At 34.7% G+C, this 19,159-nt stretch overlaps 1 protein-coding gene across 29 annotated transcripts in view; it reads left to right on the top strand.

Annotated features, from left to right (window-relative positions):
* The window catches only part of LOC106160429 (Kv channel-interacting protein 4), a 99,613-nt gene that overhangs the window by 59,985 nt on the left and 20,469 nt on the right, over positions 1–19,159 (top strand). For 23 of the 29 annotated variants that reach the window (XR_015333015.1, XM_013537038.3, XM_013537039.3 and 20 more), the window contains one exon: positions 15,928–16,052. Coding sequence is in view for 28 of the 29 variants with exons in the window: in XM_013537038.3 (XP_013392492.1) it covers positions 15,928–16,052 (125 nt within the window). In the remaining variant the exon portion in view is untranslated. The other 6 variants (XM_013537048.3, XM_087016328.1, XM_013537046.3 and 3 more) reach the window with 5 other exon arrangements.

Genomic DNA, 19,159 nt, shown 5'->3' with positions numbered 1-19,159 from the left:
AATTACAAATAAACAACATCAATTCATATACAATCTATTTACATATATGGTTGTACGCATCATTACTAGTTAAAATTACCCATTCAAAAAAGGCGGGAAAATTTTGACTCCTGAAAATAAAAAATGACTCGTATTCTGTAGTGTCAGCGAGTCATCTGACTCTCTAGTTCCAAATTGTAAATAAAACACTGGGGGGTGATACTTTCTGGCTGTCAGTATCGTCTTTTAGATGGGATACTTTGGTGCCAACCACCCGGTTAAGGGTCTTCTGGGTCTTCCGGAAGAGGGTTAGTATCTTTAAGTTTACAGTAGCGGGCATGTTATTTTTTCTGTAAGAAGACGGCCAGAAATGGAAGTGGATCAACAAAGATAATTTGGAAGATTGTCTGAAAAATATCTGGATCCACCCCAGAAAGTGGTAATATATACATATGTATGAAGGGTATTCTTTTATTCTATTTACCAAGAAATAGCCATCATGAGTCTATGTATTCTTGACATGGCCAATACATTAACTTGGATAAACAGCAAAATGCAAGAAGTTAAGTTGTGAAAGGGAGACACCTCCTCACCCCCTACCATTAAGTAATTGGGTGGTAGGACCTTTCAAAGTGTACCAGTACTCACTGTATGGCTAAAGTATGCCACTGGAAGTGGAAAAAGGTCTATAGACAATATGGTAATGTGTAAAGCTTTTAAGCAAAGTGAAAACTTGTGTAATTCCAATTTGAATGCTGTTTTGAAAAAAGAAGCATGGTCATGAATTTGATTATGGTAACACAACAGCGTAGTTACTGTACGTTTGCAGAGATCAACAGCTACTGTCTGACTTATCTCTATATTTGTTTGTCTGGTTGGGAGGGGTGGTGTCTCCTAAGACAACATGGACAAGCCAGCTATCAGTGTGACAAACTTTCTCTGATAACACTACAAACCATTTTCCCCTTTATATATGTATCATGCGTGAGATGAAGTACAGAAAAATATATCAAAACCATTCCTACAGACAGAGATACTGAACTCAAGCAAGACGCATGTACTAATAGAGACTTTAAACACAATTAAACAGACTAATTTTAACTTTAACTAGGAGCTGAAGCTATTAAATGAAGTTACTCAATCCTTTTTTAGCTGAAAACTTCCTGTAAAACTTGATTATAGTGCTTTCTAGTGAATAACGTACATTAATTACACATTCAGGTAATATCATTATAACTGAGACATCTTAACAATCGTAACTAAACTTTGACTCAATCCAATTACAAATAGCAATTTTCTAAAATGTAATTTGGCCATGAAGTCACCACTTTGACAATAATGGCAACAAATAGTATACTATTTGGTGAATAGCTGGTAATTAGATAAGGAAGAAGCTGCATGCATGTGTTCCCTCAAAAATCACCAAAATAACTCGGGGATGGAATAGGTTATTGTACAGAAAGATGAGGGGAAAACGGAAGCAAAATTCTTGAATTAAGCTTTACACCGCAATCAGTGATGGACCACTTTCTGGATGGTAGCTTATTGTTGAATGTTGACTAAGTGCCCATTCAAAACATTGTAAAGGCGGGGAGACCATCAGCATATTAGTCGGCTCATCTTTCATGTAGGGTCTGCCATATTTGATCCGTGGATCAGAAGATCCTCGGATCTTCTATTCTGGATGGGTTCTAAGTAAAAACTACCCATCACAACCATCCCAGCTGTCTATTCAGAGCTAATTCCTAGCACTGTGCAAGTCTGTGGCCAGCAGTTTTAAAAGGGGTGGGTCTTTTTTGTGGAAAAGTGGACCCTTTACCTCCTTATGATCGACCCAACTTGAAAAATGAAATAGAACATTTCTGGCCAAAAGGGCAGTTCTAGAAGTTTATCAAGTTACTTGTAGTGTTTTTGTGGTGTAATTTAAAATCTAGATATAAGACTTGATAAGACAAAAATTTATTGAGGTGGAGCAAAAACAATTGTGTTTATAGCACAGTGAAACATAAACAGTTATGCTTTTGATTAAGCTTCTTTTTTTATTCTTTCTGTCTTTGGTAAAGAAGCACATAATTATATTTTGTGAGAGATCTTTAATCTGTGAATATGTTTTATTTTCCCATTTCAACAAAAAAGGCCTTTTTTTTTTACATAAGTGGCTCTAATCATTTCAACAGTTCACTTACATCTTACATCACCGCATGCAGCAAAATGGGGAAATATATTTATCAATTTATAGCCATTACAAAAGTGCACTTTCTCTAATTGAATTTGAAAAATGTGGTGATTTATAGAAGCCATTTGTGTATTGCTCAGAAACATTGTCCCTAAAGCACTTCAGGGGATATTTCATACATGAGTGCAGTGAACTCATTGTTCTTTATTGCCCTTTTTTTATTTAAACCCCTAACCTAAAATCTTATATTTTTGTTATTAATCTTATTGGTATTTCACCCTTACTTGTATAACACATACGCAAACATACATGCAACACCCCCCCCTACACACACACACACACACACACACACACACACACACACACACACTTTACTGTGTGTTAGAATAAAGCAGTTGTGATTGTGGTAGTGTTAAAAGTAGAAGTAACCTGTGTTGCTGTGACTGCATTTGTTGAGACTGTGTGAACACCCAAACACATTTGAAGAAAAGAAACAGCAAACACAGTACATTCACAGACATATAATATGTATCTTGGAACAAAGTCATATTGGTTGGTTTCCTAATCTCCTACATTGTTAACAAAGTGCCTATATAATTTTCTTGTTTTATTGTGTATTTTGCACATATTATGGAGTAGAAAACATCTGTGGATCACATTGAATCTCTCTTTAAGTATCTTGTCCTTGCAGGACGTTGACTGGCATGGACCTCCACAACTCCCTTTTCTTAGATGATCTCAGAATTGTTATACTGGACACATCCATTTTAAATTGAAAATTCTAAGAATCAATTATTTACAGCTCCCTTTCTTTAGATGATCTCAAAATGGTTATACTGGACACATCCATTTAAAATTTAAAATTCTAAGAGTCAATTATTTACTCTAAGAGAAGTGTTTAATCAGCAATGCATTAGGTCAATAAAGATATTGCAGCGTGCATCTAAAGGTTTCTATTTTAATCTCAGAAGAGCATGTTTATGTGTAGACATCACAGACCATTCATGCTTTTAAAAGAAATTGTGCTCTGTTTGAAATGTTGCTCGTTTATCAAGTGTATTGATTTGCTAAAACAGTGGTAGTTCAGGCTGTGAAGAGGACGCAGGCATTCAGTTACACGTGAAATTGAGAGGTTGCAATCTTTTTGCATGTTGTACAGGTGGTAAATATATTAATGACTTCTTTTGTAATTATCACAGTGCCTGGTAGACCAAATTGGTCAGATGTGGGATTAATAAAAATTAAGCATTGCAAGAAACCAACATTAGTTCTAAGTGGACTTTGTTGCGCTGAGGCTGATTGAGATAGAGATAACATTGTGAAGAGGTCAAGGGTTTCATTTGATCTTTAAAAAAAGATAGAGAGTGCATTCATGGAAAATTGATCTAAACGATATTATGAGAAAATAGTGTGTTAGAGCAGTTGATCAGCCAGAGCAAGCAAGCACTGTTGGTACTCTTCATACTGGGGAGCAGATGAGATTATCCTGTTGATCTTTTTTCTCCCCAAGTACCTCTCCTGGCGAAGAGGGCATCGTTCCATGCTGAAGTTCGGGGGCCCATGTGCTTTAGAGGCTTGAAGATAGCCAAAGACTGCTGACATAATCAATAGGTCAGTTTGCTAATTTGGAAGATCATTGTTATTCCCTCCAGGCCCCAAGCTGCCTTTGATGAACATAGCAAGGTTCTCATTGGCTGTGAACTTCAATCCTAGAACCTAGTTTGATTACTAGCTCTGGTTTGTTCAATAAGTTTATTACACTGAAATGTGAAACTGGCATTTGAGGTTTAAAAAAGATTGTGGCCACACAGTAAGAACAGGGAATATTGTGTATGGTGGTCAACTTATTACATTAGTTGCTGAGTGATTCCATTGGTGCCCAAACTGAAGGAGAACCGTATTGTCTAACAAGAGGAGATCTTAAGGATGTATACCAATCTGAGAGCATGGATGACTGCCCGGTTAATCCCAGAAAAAGAGGGTAATTATGTATTATTCATTTGTATAGGTGCTGTAATTACTAATAAGATTAATGTTAAGCTTAGGTTGTTCAGTGAGGGAAAATAATTTAATCTTGTGGTTTAAAAAAGGGGGCATGACTTGAACATCATTGTGTTGGAAAGTGGGGTTGTCAGTATATCGTGTATTATTTTCATTTCTTTTTACAGACATTGCCTTGTCACTTTTATTGATTGTACATCAAATTTGATGCAAATGTCATGTAAATTGCTTTTGTGTGACAGTAAGTTTCTCTGGTACCTCATTGTCAACTTAGTACGTGAAGATCTGAATTATTAAGAAGAATTGTTGTTAAAACAAAACCTCACAGTAAAAAAAAATGTTAAAACACATTCAATCAAATCTTTTTTGTTAGCTTTATGAAACAAGATTGTAACCAAAACATGAAAAGGTGTTTTTGAATAAAACATAGATTTTTCCTATTGATGGTGGTATTACTAGGAAGCTGGATACTATGGGAGCGAAGGATATTAGATTATTCGAAGCTTTCCAGTGTATGGACCTAGTGATAGATGAGATGTGCTATGTCCGTGTAAAGCAAATGCATTTCCTCCAATTAGGTGGAGAGAAGATTGAATTACTTGTCAGCGGAAGTGGCAATTTTGAGCATCAATTGTCACAAGAAACACCCTGTATCTACTCAGTACAATATCCCTATGCTACCAGGGACTGGCCAGCCTCTTATTCTTTTTAAGTGATTTTTTCTTTGAAAATATTTTTTCTTCATTGAAAGTAAAAGTCAGAGGTTGTCTGTTTTGTGATTTCACATTTCAGTTGATGTGCTCTTTTCTAGTGATGGTCTGATTCCTGCTTTTGGAGACAAATATTTAATGTTAGCCAACTCTCAATGATTTTGCTGAATGACGCATTCTGATGTTCAAACATCCATGATCAACTTTGTAGTTTTTATTTGCACAACTGTCAGAAAATTCAGTAGGGTACTTTCCTCAGTTGTGAGCTGAGTGTTCAGCAGTCTCCCAGGATTCACGTACATTGTTTTTCTGGTCCTAGGCTACAGTTATTGTAATTTTGTGTCAAGATTCCATTACCACTGAGTGAAAGTCAACAGTTTTATAATGGTTGGTGTGTACTAACTGTAATGATTATGGATGTCTTATATATTCTTTGCCAAATGGCTTTTAAGTGTTCTTAATTCACTTTAGCTGTATACATTTTGTATTAGTAGCAGAGAACCGCATTTTGGAACTTATTTGGAATTCCAAAGATAATGCATACATTGTGTATGTGATATATAAATAAAAATGATGTAAAGCTGTATAAATTTGATGATTTTATATGTTTATCCAAACTCTTGTTGCAGGTTTACATAAACTGGTTCCTGCAATATGCCACATTTGCATAGCAAAATATGAATATAATTTTTTTAATTTGCAGCAACAGATTGTAGCAGACAATTATTTTGCTGAGGGATCGGTGAAACCAAAAGCGCATTGTGAGCCACATAATTTGATTTTTTTTTTTTCAAACATTGCTGTGTAGTATTTTGTAGATGACATCCAATGGGTTCTGGAGATTTCAACCAATTAAAAGTGAAGTGAAACTATTGAGTAAAAACAATCAGTTGTTGAATTTTTACCTGCATGGCATGATGGTTTTAAGTTGGCCACTTTGTCTTTCATCTGATATCTTTTGAAGGGTTATAACTCTGGCCAAAGACTCTTGTTTGGATGGTTTCAATGTACAATTGTTCTAGTAATTAAGTTAAAATGGATAATATATCTTCAGGCATTATCTAGAGCAAAGTGCCATGGAAGAAACATATCAATGAACGAGATTCTTGCTGACAGCCAGATCTTTTTACCAGTGCTATACATTTATTATAGAGCACCATTAAATATAATTTAGTAGAAATATGCCCTACTGAGGGTAAGCCAGATTGCCAGCCTACAATCTTATTTGTAAGGTAATGGTTCCTTTATGTTCCATTAGTAGATGGTCTAAAATAGAAAACCTTTCAAGCAATGCTGAAAACATTTTTCATTTAAGCTGTCTCAACTTTAGAGCCAATCTAAAAAAAGAATTGGGCTAAAATAAGCAATATGTGTTTTGTAAACTGGGGTTTTGACAGAATCTGTATGTTAATTGTTTTGAAATTTATGTACTGATTCAGAACAAAATATCTTGTCCACCAGAATTTGCCAGCTGAAGTTATTGTGCTCTTTCCTTTTCCTGACCAGACTCACTTTTTTACATTACCCTGGCTAAAACGTTGTAACTCAGTATAGTCTTTTCATTAATCATTTAAAAGAGAATCATTCATGAGCCAGGGTATGAAATTTAAATCTCATGTTGCATCCAATTCCTCAACTACAGCATTAGCAGGAATGATGGAGAAGTTTGATTCAATGAGTCAGCTGAGCTTTCAGCTCTGTTTGGTTGTCACTCTCTCAATTTGACTTTTGGAAGATGGAGTAATTATCTGTCAGTGCTGTTTTATTCAAAAAAGGTTTGAGATGTGCGTTAAATTTAAGAATTGTCTGAGAGAATCAATAATAATGGTGCAAAATTTCCATGCATTCTTGATTTTAGATTTGATTTTTTAAATTAAAGGTAATGTTAAGACAAGCACAACTATGTTTTTTTAAGGGAATAGACAAAAGATAAAAAAATATATATAATCAAGTCTGTTTTGGGGAAAAATCAAATCAAGAGATATGGTCACATGAAAATGATACTTAAATAGATTTAAAGGTGTTATGACAATCTAAGGATTTGTTCAAGAGGTATAAATTTGGATCTGAGATGATATCTTTGGTCAAAATTGGGAAAAGGAGCTTAATTGTTTGTGAAAGCTGCAAGTTAAATTGCTTTTCTCTATATTCAAGGGAACATTTATCAGTCAAAGACAGAACAGGATATTGGTTGTTCTGTCAGACAATGAGATGAGTGTAAAGGCTGTTTCATAACACATGGGGGGTTGTCCTGTACAATCACACAGGTGTTTATGTTGAGGCCTGCATAACCAGGGGCGGATTTAGGCCGTCTTCTGGGTCTTCCGGAAGACGGTCAGATTTTCAAGTTTACATTGACGGGTATCTAACTTTTTCTGTCGGAAGACGGTCAAAAATGAGGATGGATCAACAAAGATAATTTGGAAGACTGTCAGAAAATATCTCTGGATCCGCCCCTGATAACTGTAGTGTATAATCCATCGACTTCTTTTTTATAAGTATGGCACAGCTGCAACTTCTTCTACGAAAATCATTAAAAAAAAGTAATCATAAGTTGCTCATATCTCTACAGGTGCTTGGAGGGAATATGGTGGCAACAAGTTTTATGCTGTAAAAGAATTAAGTGTGAATTAAATGATCCCACAGGAAGTGGCATAATGGGAAACATGGAAAAAGTATTAAGACTCTATCGGATTATTGCGAGCTTTATACCCTCCCTATTGTGCTCAATACACCATTTTTCTCGGTTTGTCTACCAGGGCTACCCCAATGCGGAAAACAAATCAATAGTTCTCCTGCGAAACCTAACTCGCAGAAAATGCATCTAGCAAATGACCAATTGACGTCAATTATAAGTAGCTTATTGGTCATCTGCCTGATTTTTGCTCTTAAACAAATGCAGTTAAGTGATAAGGTTTTGTCTGTTTTTTGAACAGAATTCAGGATCACGTGTTACTTGCATTCAACTTGCATTATTTTTAGGAAAAGAATGAGACTGGCTCTCTTTTATTTCTTTACCTCATTTTATTTTTATTGAAAATTGTATTCATTTGGATATAAATATTGCATAGAAATACTCTGTGCCTAGAAATATTCTTTACTGCATTTGAATACTCTACTTACGTTGTAATTGCCCTTGACTGCACTGTAGTGCCAGTGGAAGCGTTGATGACAAATGTATCTCCCGGGAATTCTTGTGGAAAAATTGATGACCGTAATGGCTTCTAAGCTGACGTGATCAGCCAGAATGATTGATTGATATAGGCATGCTCTCTGGAAATATTTTTGTTAATGTAGAAATGAAAATTAGGCACTCCATCTTAATTGTGTAAAAACAACAAGTCTGTGTAGATAAATTCAGAAGAAAAAAAGAAAAGGGTAATCAATATTTTAAGAAGTAAGGAAAAAGAAAAACCATATAGAAATATCCAATACCTCATTTTCATTGACAATGACCATACTCTCCACATATGACAGATATGAACAACTAGGATTTCTTTATTTTGACAACAGTAATAACAATGTGTCATTATTTTGCCAGCTCCCATTCCATTTCCTAGATAGAAACAGTCCAGTATTATTATATGTGATGGCGTATATTGTGATATGTTGAAGGAGTGTAGTGGTCTGTGGCTAAATATTGATCTTTATGCTTATGTCAATTCAGCTCGAGGTTCTTTGTTTTCATAAGAGAGTACTAATGAACAACAGAATAGATAGAACTTACTATAGCATACAGTTTTGTGCCTGTTCTATGATCATTTTGTAGAATTATAGTCTGGGGACTCAGAATACTGCTGCTGGCTTTCTTTTTGTATGGTTTATGCATTAATTTAGGCTGAAGAGGAACGATAGACAAGCTGCAAATAGCAGACCAATAAGATTTTTTAAACATTTATATTTCAAGTAGATATAGGTCCGTAAATTATTTACATTAATTGTGTGCTTTGAGTGTGAACCAATGAGAACTGCTTTTATCTGTATTGTTTCACTTCCCACAAACCCGAATTATGAGAATATTGCTTCATAATCATACAGACTAATGTTATCAGTTGTTACAATGTAACATATAAGGTGTGAATGCATTCTGTCTGGACTTATCTCAGCAGTCACATCAGAGAAACACCAGCACAACTGTTTTCTTTTCCTTTTTTCCCCCAAAGTTAAAGAACATATATTCATTTTGTTGGTGAATAATTATACTCATCTCATGTTTTGTTTTCAAATTTTTTGACATTAAATAATATGGTATGTATTGTCTTTATTGAAAATAGGTTAAAATGGGCATATGTTATGTTTCAAAATGCAACAAGTTATGAGATTGGTAACCATTTTTTGACTGACAGTCAGTGATTAAAATATTAAATTCAATTTTCATATGAAGAAAACACTGTTTATAAGGTAACAAATTTATAAAAAGATTTAAAAGCAGTTTTGATACAGTATTTTGAATGAATAAACAAGGTTCAAAGTAAAAAAAAAAAAGAGCAATCAAAATCCTGGCAAGGAGTATTTTGTACTTCTACCTCCAGTATAAATTAATAACTGAAGTATGAGAATTACTTTAAAAGATATTTTATGGATGAGACCAGCAAAGTATTATTTGTAATCATGTAATGAAAGCCTTACTTAATATAATTTAAGTTACTTACGCATTTAGTTCATTTTCCACAGAGTAATGTGAATATGTAATTTGATTGTGAGATAAGATTTATTGTCATATGTCTGTTTTCTGGCAAACAAAAATTGATGATGCTCATAGAAGGAAGGACTTGATCAATACACTAAGTTGGTTTGGTTTATTATTTTCATGGAAATATTTTGGCAGTCCTGTAATGAGGAAAAAAGTGACTCAAAGATGTAATAACATATGGGAATCTGATTTCTGAAATACCTGAACAGATAACTGGTTGTTGTGAGCAGGCATGGCTGTGAGATGTACTTGATTTATGAGAGCTGATTTACAACACGGCAGACTGACCAATTGCCAGAATCTGGTAAAATGAATACCTGCATTTCTCTGCAATTTAGGCACTAACAGCTGCTGACACCTGCAGTTCGATGTGATAACTAGCAAGATTGGTTCTGATAGGGATATTAATAGCCCTCCTCCTGGTATACATGCATTTCAATATTGATTTCTTTCACTATTTATAAAAAATTGATACTCAACAAGTTTGACCCATGATGGCTTCTGCTTTGAATTTATTATTTATGCCTGCCTTCTGTGCACATTGTTTTAAAGCTGTTCTGTGAGTAAAGCAGAAAATGACAGAGTGGCTTTTGTTGTGACATATAATATGAATATCAAAGCTGGTGGCATTTTGGCAAGGTGTTCATGATTTCTTGGAATGACATTTGCTTGATGTGACCAATAGATTAAGATATGACTAAATGTCAGTATTAGATTTAAAAGTCATTTGGCATATGCCACAGGCTTCTGGGGTTAATTCAATTCTGTTATCTGCATTACCCCCATTTACTTTATCATTTCTACTGAAATTGGACATGCATATGTAGTTAGTAAAAAAGGGTAATACACGTATATTTATTTATTTATTTAAAAGGAAGTAACAGGTTCTTCCCAGCTACTTGGAACACTAATTACAATTAAATAATTTATCTGATCTTTTTACCAGGAAGTAACGGCTTTTTCCTTGCTACTTGAACCATTGATTGCAATTATATTACTTTCACATATGGAGCAAGACCAGCATCATACGTTGAAAAATTGAGAAAATATCAAAGCACTCAGCAAGAGAATGCAGGCCTTTGCCAAGTCAGCTCAGTATTCACCATTATCAGTCAAATAATTGATCACTGATTAGGTCCAATCAATTTTCAGTTAGCCAATTTCTGACCTATCCTGACATTATTTTCAAAATCCCTAATTATGTATAGTACTGTGTTAAAATAGGCTGCCAGAGTCCTTCACACCATGGGGTGTATGCAAAAATAAAAAGAACCACCATTAATTTGGATTACGTACACAGGTGTACCCTGCCACATGTTGTGGTGGCATCTCCACTTTGAAATATGTTGTAGTTGTTTTGAAGGTGAAGTTCTACAAATCATTGTTGTTTGTCTTTATCACTTTTGATGGGAGTGGCATTTTGTGGTGCCACGGCACGCAGAGTAGTAGCAAGTATTTTATTGTGAAGTATTATACATAGAGGGTTGATATATATCCTATATCATATCGCTCACGTAATATATATATTTCAGTATGGAAATACCTGTAGTACCCTTTTCCACTACCTGGGTAAGGACTTCGCCTACGGACATTTTTCAAAGTACATGCAATTATTGATAAACAAACTTATGGAGCAGTAACTTAGGCCCTATTCAGAATAGGGGGCTAACTAGTCTGAGGGTCAAATATGGCCAACCCACTTGAATACTTCCCCACAGGATATCTATTTAATGTCTATTAGCAGATTAGACGACAAGCTTTGTAATGGGTCGCCATATTTGACCCTCAGACTAGTTAGTCCCCTATTCTGAATAGGGCCTAAGTTACTGCTCCATAAGTTTGTTTATCAATAATTGCATGTACTTTGAAAAATGTCCGTAGGCGAAGTCCTTACCCAGGTAGTGGAAAAGGGTACTACAGGTATTTCCATACTGAAATATATATAATACGTGAGCGGGGAAACATTTACGCTGAGGATGATTTCTGAGTTACCCTAACAACTGTTGGTGTATTTAATTGCCAAATTTAGATCTGCTGTAAACGAGGGCAATAAAGGTGATGAGTGGTGAGCAAGGTTGTCGCAGTAGATGGGAGGGGCTAGAGGGAGGGGGAGCATTGGTTTGAAGAGAAAAAAGGGTTTTGTTAATCTTTATAAATTTTTGGCATTTTGTCCAAAATTATCATAGACCTTGTGGATAACATGATAAAATTTGAACAGTGAATTGCTTTCTTTTTAAATGTGAAATGTTTACATGTCATTTTTGGGTCCAAATTGGATGGCATTGATTGGGTTAATTCAAATAGCTAATGCTTTTGAGTATTTCCAGTGATTTACTTCTTATGGCCTCAAGTTATTATTGCCTGGATTTGTAGTATATGCACACCCAGATAAAAGGATACATAATCACTTCTAGTTGGAACATCAGCTTTTTAACGTGTAAGAAAAAAAAAACTTTTTCCTTGGGAGAGGAACATTCATTAGTCCCAAAGTGCAATAAGATGTGAATTGCAATCATAGAAAGTGCCTCAGATGAACAAAATACAATTAGTCAGGTTGAATACAGTGGCAAGGCAATAGTTTAATAATGAGGCTGGTGTAATCAAGTCAATGTATGAAATCAGTATGGTGTGTGTTGTCAACCAACAGCCAAGTCCATCCTGCAGGTTCCCTGTATTAAATGAGGATCAATAAGGAAATGAGGGAGGAGATATAAGGAAAAATACAAATACCGCCACATGGGAAGAAAAATTGTTTGCTGGGTGCAGTTACTACATGACGTAATTGTGTAAATGTAATTTAGCACAGCCCACATTGCATGCCTAAAATAGTGATTAACCAGTGGCTATATATATATGTGTGTTTTTGGTAGATTCTGAGGATGTTTTGCTAATGAGAACAGTCTGAAGGTGGACATGTATTGATGGAATAAATCCTAGCAGCCTAGTGCTCTGTACACTGGTTTGCTCTCCAGGTATACGTGCTGAGAATGTAGACATGCTGTCTCCCTCATGAGAAGCCTCATTTGATTTGTCCATGCTGATAGAGGAAAATTACACTATAGTTCACATACACAAGGTACTTGTGAACAGAAATCGAATGCTAAAAGAAATCCCAGTGTTGATTTGTAAACAGACCAGTTTGAGGAAAAACCTGCCTGAATTCCCAGGATATGCCCAGGAACTGAATATCAAGTGTAAGGGCGACTTATTTGCCATGTCAGGAGAGACATGAGGAAGGAGAGTGTCATGTTCCTGCTTGAAATGGATCTAGTGTTGCTGTGAGGAACTGTGGAAAGAAGTCAATAGTGCTTCAATCACATCCCTAAGCTAGACCTGAAGAGGACAGATATTTAAAATCTACAGGTGACAGTAATAGTAGAGCATCTGGTCTCGCATCATGGATTTGATAAATTATTTAGTTTTCACAACACAGATTTAGACGGTCATTTTTAGACTTTGCTGTGGGGAAGGTTGTAAAATGGTGAAACATGCTTGAATGACATTGTTCAGCAATAGGAAGATTATACCCACCTAAGTAAATATCAAAGGAGATTCATAAAAGGTCATCAGTAACTGCATACAAAACTCTCATGTACTTAACATAAAAAAGGGAAAACCAGTTTGGATATAGCCTGATTAAGGAAAGGAATCTACTGTCTAATATACCATCATGGGAGGTGTCACAGACAAGTTGATGTTTTCAGCAGGTTGTATTTTCAAAATTTCTTTTGTATCTTTTTGTTTGTTTGTTTGTTTGTCGATTAATATTTCTTTGTATATGGTATGAAGTATTTTATTATTGTTGGCCTCATTTGTGTTTAGTTTACTTCCTCATAGTGGGCAGTCTGAATTCTTGGAATTTTGGGAAGTAAGGATAATCACATGAGCAGTGGTTGCAATCATAAGCAGAGGAAAAGAGCATTTTAATATTTGTGGATGGTTGAATTAGAAATGAGTGTTGAATACAAAATAATATATTTATGAAAATTATCCAGAAAAAGGCATCACATACTTAATGGCCAACGTGGTATAGATGGGTTCAACAGATATATATATCGTATTCACAGGTGAAACCTACTACTGTAACATATTAAACTGCAGTGGATCCATTTGATCATTGTGTGTGTAGTAAACTCTTAATGCCTCACAAGTGTGCCATATGGTCTGGGAAATGGGCAGCTGATTCTGAAATCAAGTTCGGATCAACCCAGTATAAGTAATGCAGATTTTACTCTAGAACACTTGTTGTCGCTTCAAGCAACAGCAGACAATGTAAATATCCAATAAACGAGGCAAGAATTGATGCACACGTTTTTCAAGTTGTCACGGTTTTGTGTCATCCTTACGCAATTATACATAGATAACATTATCTGCTGATGTGCTCTGAATTATCTTTTATGACAGAAGGAATTTCCGTCTCACACCCACATACTGTCAATCAATTATTTACATTTAAAAAAAGTTGGTAATCTGATAGACATGTATTCTGATGTTTCCTCCAAATTTAAACGTCTGATCTCTTTAATAAATAATGTTGTCTTTTGTTGTATGATTTTCAGCCCAAAAAAGGGCATTGTTTCTGATTTTACAACAGTATTGCATAATAAACCTATCGCATGCTCAGATGTCAATCACTGTATGATTTTCAGCAGAAAAAAGTACACTATTTTTTGTTTTACATATCAGTGCTGCATAATTAACCTATATCCTTTGCTCTCTGTATTGTCTAGAATATATTTTTCCTTTCTGATGAGGAAATGAATACTCATGCCTAACTGAACTTTAGTTGAACTGCCAGTTTTTATTGATCCAAAGAGGATGACCTCAAATACTTTGTGACTGTCTTTTGGTGATCACATCCAATCTAACAATCTAACTTTTACTACTTATATTTGTGCTCAATGTCTATAAAACATTAATTGGACATTTTACTATTAGAACTAACTTTAGTAAGTATTAAGTTCTTGGGATTTTTGAAAGCAAATGTGAGCAGAATGATTTTATTTATTAGAACTGCCAAAAATGGATGTACGTAATAGGTATTGCATGGTATTAAAGTTAAAGAAAGAAGGCAATGTTCCAGGGCATTTCTGGGCAGTTTAGGAAAGCAATTGATGATTTCAACTTAATTGAGTCTAGTTGTAATGCAATCTTAAATTCAATTGATGATTGTTTTAACTTTCTAACTTGCAATTTCCCTCAACCAATTGCAAATACACATAGAGGGTATTTACTTTTGCTTACTGAAAAGGATGAATGGTATCCAGTTTCTTTGATTGGCCTGAAAGATAATATTTCTCCAATACGAGCCATTGCTGTACTTAATTGCCTTCATAGATTTGTCTACATAGGATTTAGTATGGATATAACTGGATCTCAACTCAAGCTGATGCAAGAACAAGGGTTCTATGTTACTATTTCAGCCAGAGGAAAACTTTACTTAAAATGTACGATTTTGATTATAATACCATAATGAATAAGCAATACAAAATTCAAATCCAAGTATTTTTTTTCATCAGCTTTGCTTATTCAACTCATCTTGGCAGAAAAGCTCTTTAATTATTTACTTGATGTTTCCTATGAATAATGATGATGTGTGTAGGAAACTCCCACATTACACTTCAATGAAAAATTATCAAGCAAAGTCCATTAATCTTGAACATTGTATGTATGTTTTGTGTCACTTGAAGATAAAGCATTCATGTGCAATCATGAAGAGTTGACGTTTTGCATTAGATCAAATGCAAGGCAATATATATTTCAGGTACATGCAGCCTTTGAATATTTTCTACAATTTTTCTTATTGAGTGTAGAGTGGTTTTATTGATCCCTAGTATTAGAAAAGAGGAGCCAGATTTATATTGCATTAAGTTTCTTTTTATCCTCACACTTATCTTCTTCATTAGTCTGTGGTACCGCTGAGAATTGATACTTCACATCCATTGACAGAAGAGATTAGAATTGAAAAGCTTTTTTGCAAAATATCTAGGTAGTGGAAATAACTGTGTTATCCATAGTAAAAGCTAAGTTAGGTGGAATTGTTTTAAAAATCTCTAAAGCTGTCTTAGTTTGTTTTTAAGCAGAGAATACATTCAAATATTATAAAAATGTGAATAGACAAATGCAGTCAAACTTGTTCTGGAAGAAAAATCACAATTAGTGCATTTTTTCTTTTACTAATCTCACCCTATAAAGTCTCTTCTTTTCAGTTTAAAACCAAAAACAATGTTGACATTGTAGGTTTCTACCGGACCATAAGGGAAGGAGTCCAAATTTAGAAAATATATTCCAAAATCAATGAATAAGTATCCCCACTGCCATGTGTATTTCCAGGAAAACTCCTAACAGTGTTTTTCTGTGTTTTTCAGACAATGACCTGGACGACTTGGAGATGCAAGTGGTGCGTTACAAGCCAGAGGGGCTGGATGCATTGTGCCGCAATACCAAATTTTCAAGGAAGGAGTTACAGATAATGTATAGGGGGTTCAAACAGGTAAGACTACATGGCACCGTATCCATTACCTCAGTAGAAGTTGTTGCATAAATGATAGTAATAGCACAGGTGGTACACTCGTATATGCATGCACGCACAAATTCTTTCTTTCAAGGGATGGTAATCAATTTTTTTTTCTTACTGGGCACGGAAAAGCATTTTTCATAAGGCTTTCAGATTATCTTGGTAATTTGTTGTTCAGATAGGTGTTTCTTACCTGTGTGTGGTTAGATCAAGGCCTATGCCAACATTTTAAATTGCGCCAAATGGTATAGTTGATATACTTTGGCTTATACGTATAAGAAAAAAAAATTGTTTTAAATTGCCCATTTGTCACCATTTTGACTCTATTGATAACATGAACAATCTAATTAATTCATCTAATTGGCTACAGCTAGTGTGAACCTAATGGATATTTTAGAGATATGAAATTACAACCAGCAGATATGTTTGTGACCTTAACTTACTGTGTACTCACTCATCTTAGGGTTTTCAGGTCCTGTATTAATTTATTGTTTTTTGTGAACATTGTGTATTAACAGATATTGATTTTATCTTTGCCATTAATTCATCTGGACATTTGTGAGCCTTTCTGTCTAATTTCTTATGAGCCCCATTTCTGTGAAGTATAAGTTCTAACAGGACTGATATAACCAAGTTTTGTGATTATGATATATCTGCTCCCATGCCTAGCTTGTTTGCCTCCAACTTTCCTAATTAATGGTTTTAACCTCTTCTTACCAAAATCAATAAATGAGCCCTTGGGGGATAAGGTCGGTTAGATTTTTTTCTTTTTCTGTTTTTTTTTTTTTTTTCAAAATTAATAGTTCCATAAGCCCAAGGGCATAATCCAGCTTTTACATTCTGTAAAGAGTGATGGATACATATTCTAAATACATGTAGCATATATATACTATCCATCATCATAATAAAAAATGCCACTTTACACGAGAAAAAAGTTTCATCTTCATTTCACTGTTAAATTTTTTTTTTCAGTGATAATGATATGTAGTTTTCAAGGAGGCTTGCTTGTATTTAGAATTGATCCATAGGGGTATTACATTGTACAACTTTCCATTTGATCATTTATCTGTTTTCCCCAGGATGCAATTAGTCTTCAGAGCTTTTAGCTTTTCAAAGTCAGAGACACTGTCATTCTTTGATGAAAATGTGCATACATTTTTACAGTATATCCAATAAATGATTTATTTCCAAATTTTTCTTAAAGGGGGCCAGAGTGGGGGAGGGGGGAGCTACATAGATAAGTAAACAGCATGAATAGGCAGGGGAAGAAACAAATGTACTGTTTGAACTTTTGGACTACCATTTTACAGGGATGATATTTTTTCAACTTTTCATGGATTTCCAATTTTTTGGGAGTCATAAAAATACCATTGGAGTCCCCCAGGAACCCAGGCCATATTTTCCGACTTTTTCTCTAAAAGGCAGTCTCATCCCCCAACTCTTGAACTTTTGAACACCCCTGTGGTGAAGTAAACTCCAGAGATTATGTACTCGTGAGATAATAAGATTCCACGGAGGATTCACGCACTAAAACACTGTGACATAGGTACAAATAAAAAAATATATCACTGATAATTTCCTCCTCCTCCTCATTTCCTAGATATGGTTTATTGTCCTTTGTTGAAACAGCATTTTCCATCTTTGAATCAGAATGATATATTCAGTGTATGTCACATCAATAAAGCCCTGGGGATTCTTAGTGCTTTGCTTTGTGACATATTGATTTGGGATAACCTGCTGTTTACTCTTTCTGAAATTCAGCCCTACCATTCTGAAAATCTGGGCTTTTCCATTTTTAGTGTGATGGGTAAATTATGTAGAAGCTCTCCACTTCTTTTCTTTTTTCACAGTTAGATTTTGAAAGTTGACACTTCATTAATTGAAGGCATTGAGTAACAAGTGTTTATTGAGGTGTTGGCATATAGTATTTATGATCGTGTTTTGAGTGGAAAGTAATCATTAGATCTCTATGTGCAGTCTGTTCATTTCCAAAATCTTCAGTAAAACCTGATTTGTCCTTTAGAATTTGGTAACCTTCTCAAATTAGGAACATGAATTATGTTAAATAAAACCCTTGTATATGTACCTTATAAAGAACTGAATCATATATACATATGTGCATGCAGGTGGGGCGGGCATTTTGCAGCATATTTGAATATATATTAAAACATTCCATATCTTTTCATTGCCACAATTTCAAGGTTAGAACAAAGAATTGTGGAGTATATTTTAAAGCAAAAGCAGCTCGCCAAGGTTGGGAAAACTCTGTTAATTCTACTCATCTCACTTATGTCTTTGTTGTTTTCTTCACAAACAAATTACATTTCCTAAACTGATGAATTGCTTCAGGTTGTTTTTTATTTCAATGAAGGCCTGTCTAAGCACATTTATCTGAGAATTGGAAATTGATCGCCTATTCTCTCAGATTGTCAACAGGGGGATGACCTTTATATGAAGAAGATGAGTATGCTGCTTTATGCTTGTTTCATGGCAATTTATTTGCCATGATTTATTGATATGATTGGCTTGACATTATTTTGTGCCATTTTTTTTTTCTTTTTTAGAACAAAAAAAGTGAAAACGATATACATATATTCAAGAAAAAATATTTCTCCAATTTGGATCCAGAAGTAAAATAATGATCATGTGTGATTATATTCTATGAATCCATTAGCACTGTAAAAAGTTGAATTAATTTTTGTAAATTTCTTCTTCATCATGATATTTGAAGGCTAAAAAGTGGATATGTCCAGTATTTTTTGTAAAGATCATTTTTGTGGTATTTCAAGCCAATGCCAATGATGAGGTTTAAGCTATACGTGTAAGTGCAGTTGAACGTTTATGTAAGATGCCTTGTGTTTCAAAATGCAAAGATTAATCAAAGAAAGTATACAGGCAGATATTGATTTGAAATAAATATTGGACAAGATTATGACATAACGTGCCACAAAAACAAACATTTTCAGAGTCCTAGGTATTCAGTGGGTTTGACAAAACAGTCCTTACTTCTCTAGAATGGTGTCTTTCCGACTTATGAATCAATAGGTCCTAGCTGCTTTTTGAAAAGAAATATTAAGATTTCC

This window comes from Lingula anatina, chromosome 1, assembly GCF_051362555.1.
Source record: "Lingula anatina isolate TDL-2025a chromosome 1, LinAna3.0, whole genome shotgun sequence".
NCBI classification, from domain to species: domain Eukaryota; kingdom Metazoa; phylum Brachiopoda; class Lingulata; order Lingulida; family Lingulidae; genus Lingula; species Lingula anatina.
Note: the sequence above shows the minus strand (reverse complement) of the source record. Positions and strands in the feature narration are given on the sequence as shown.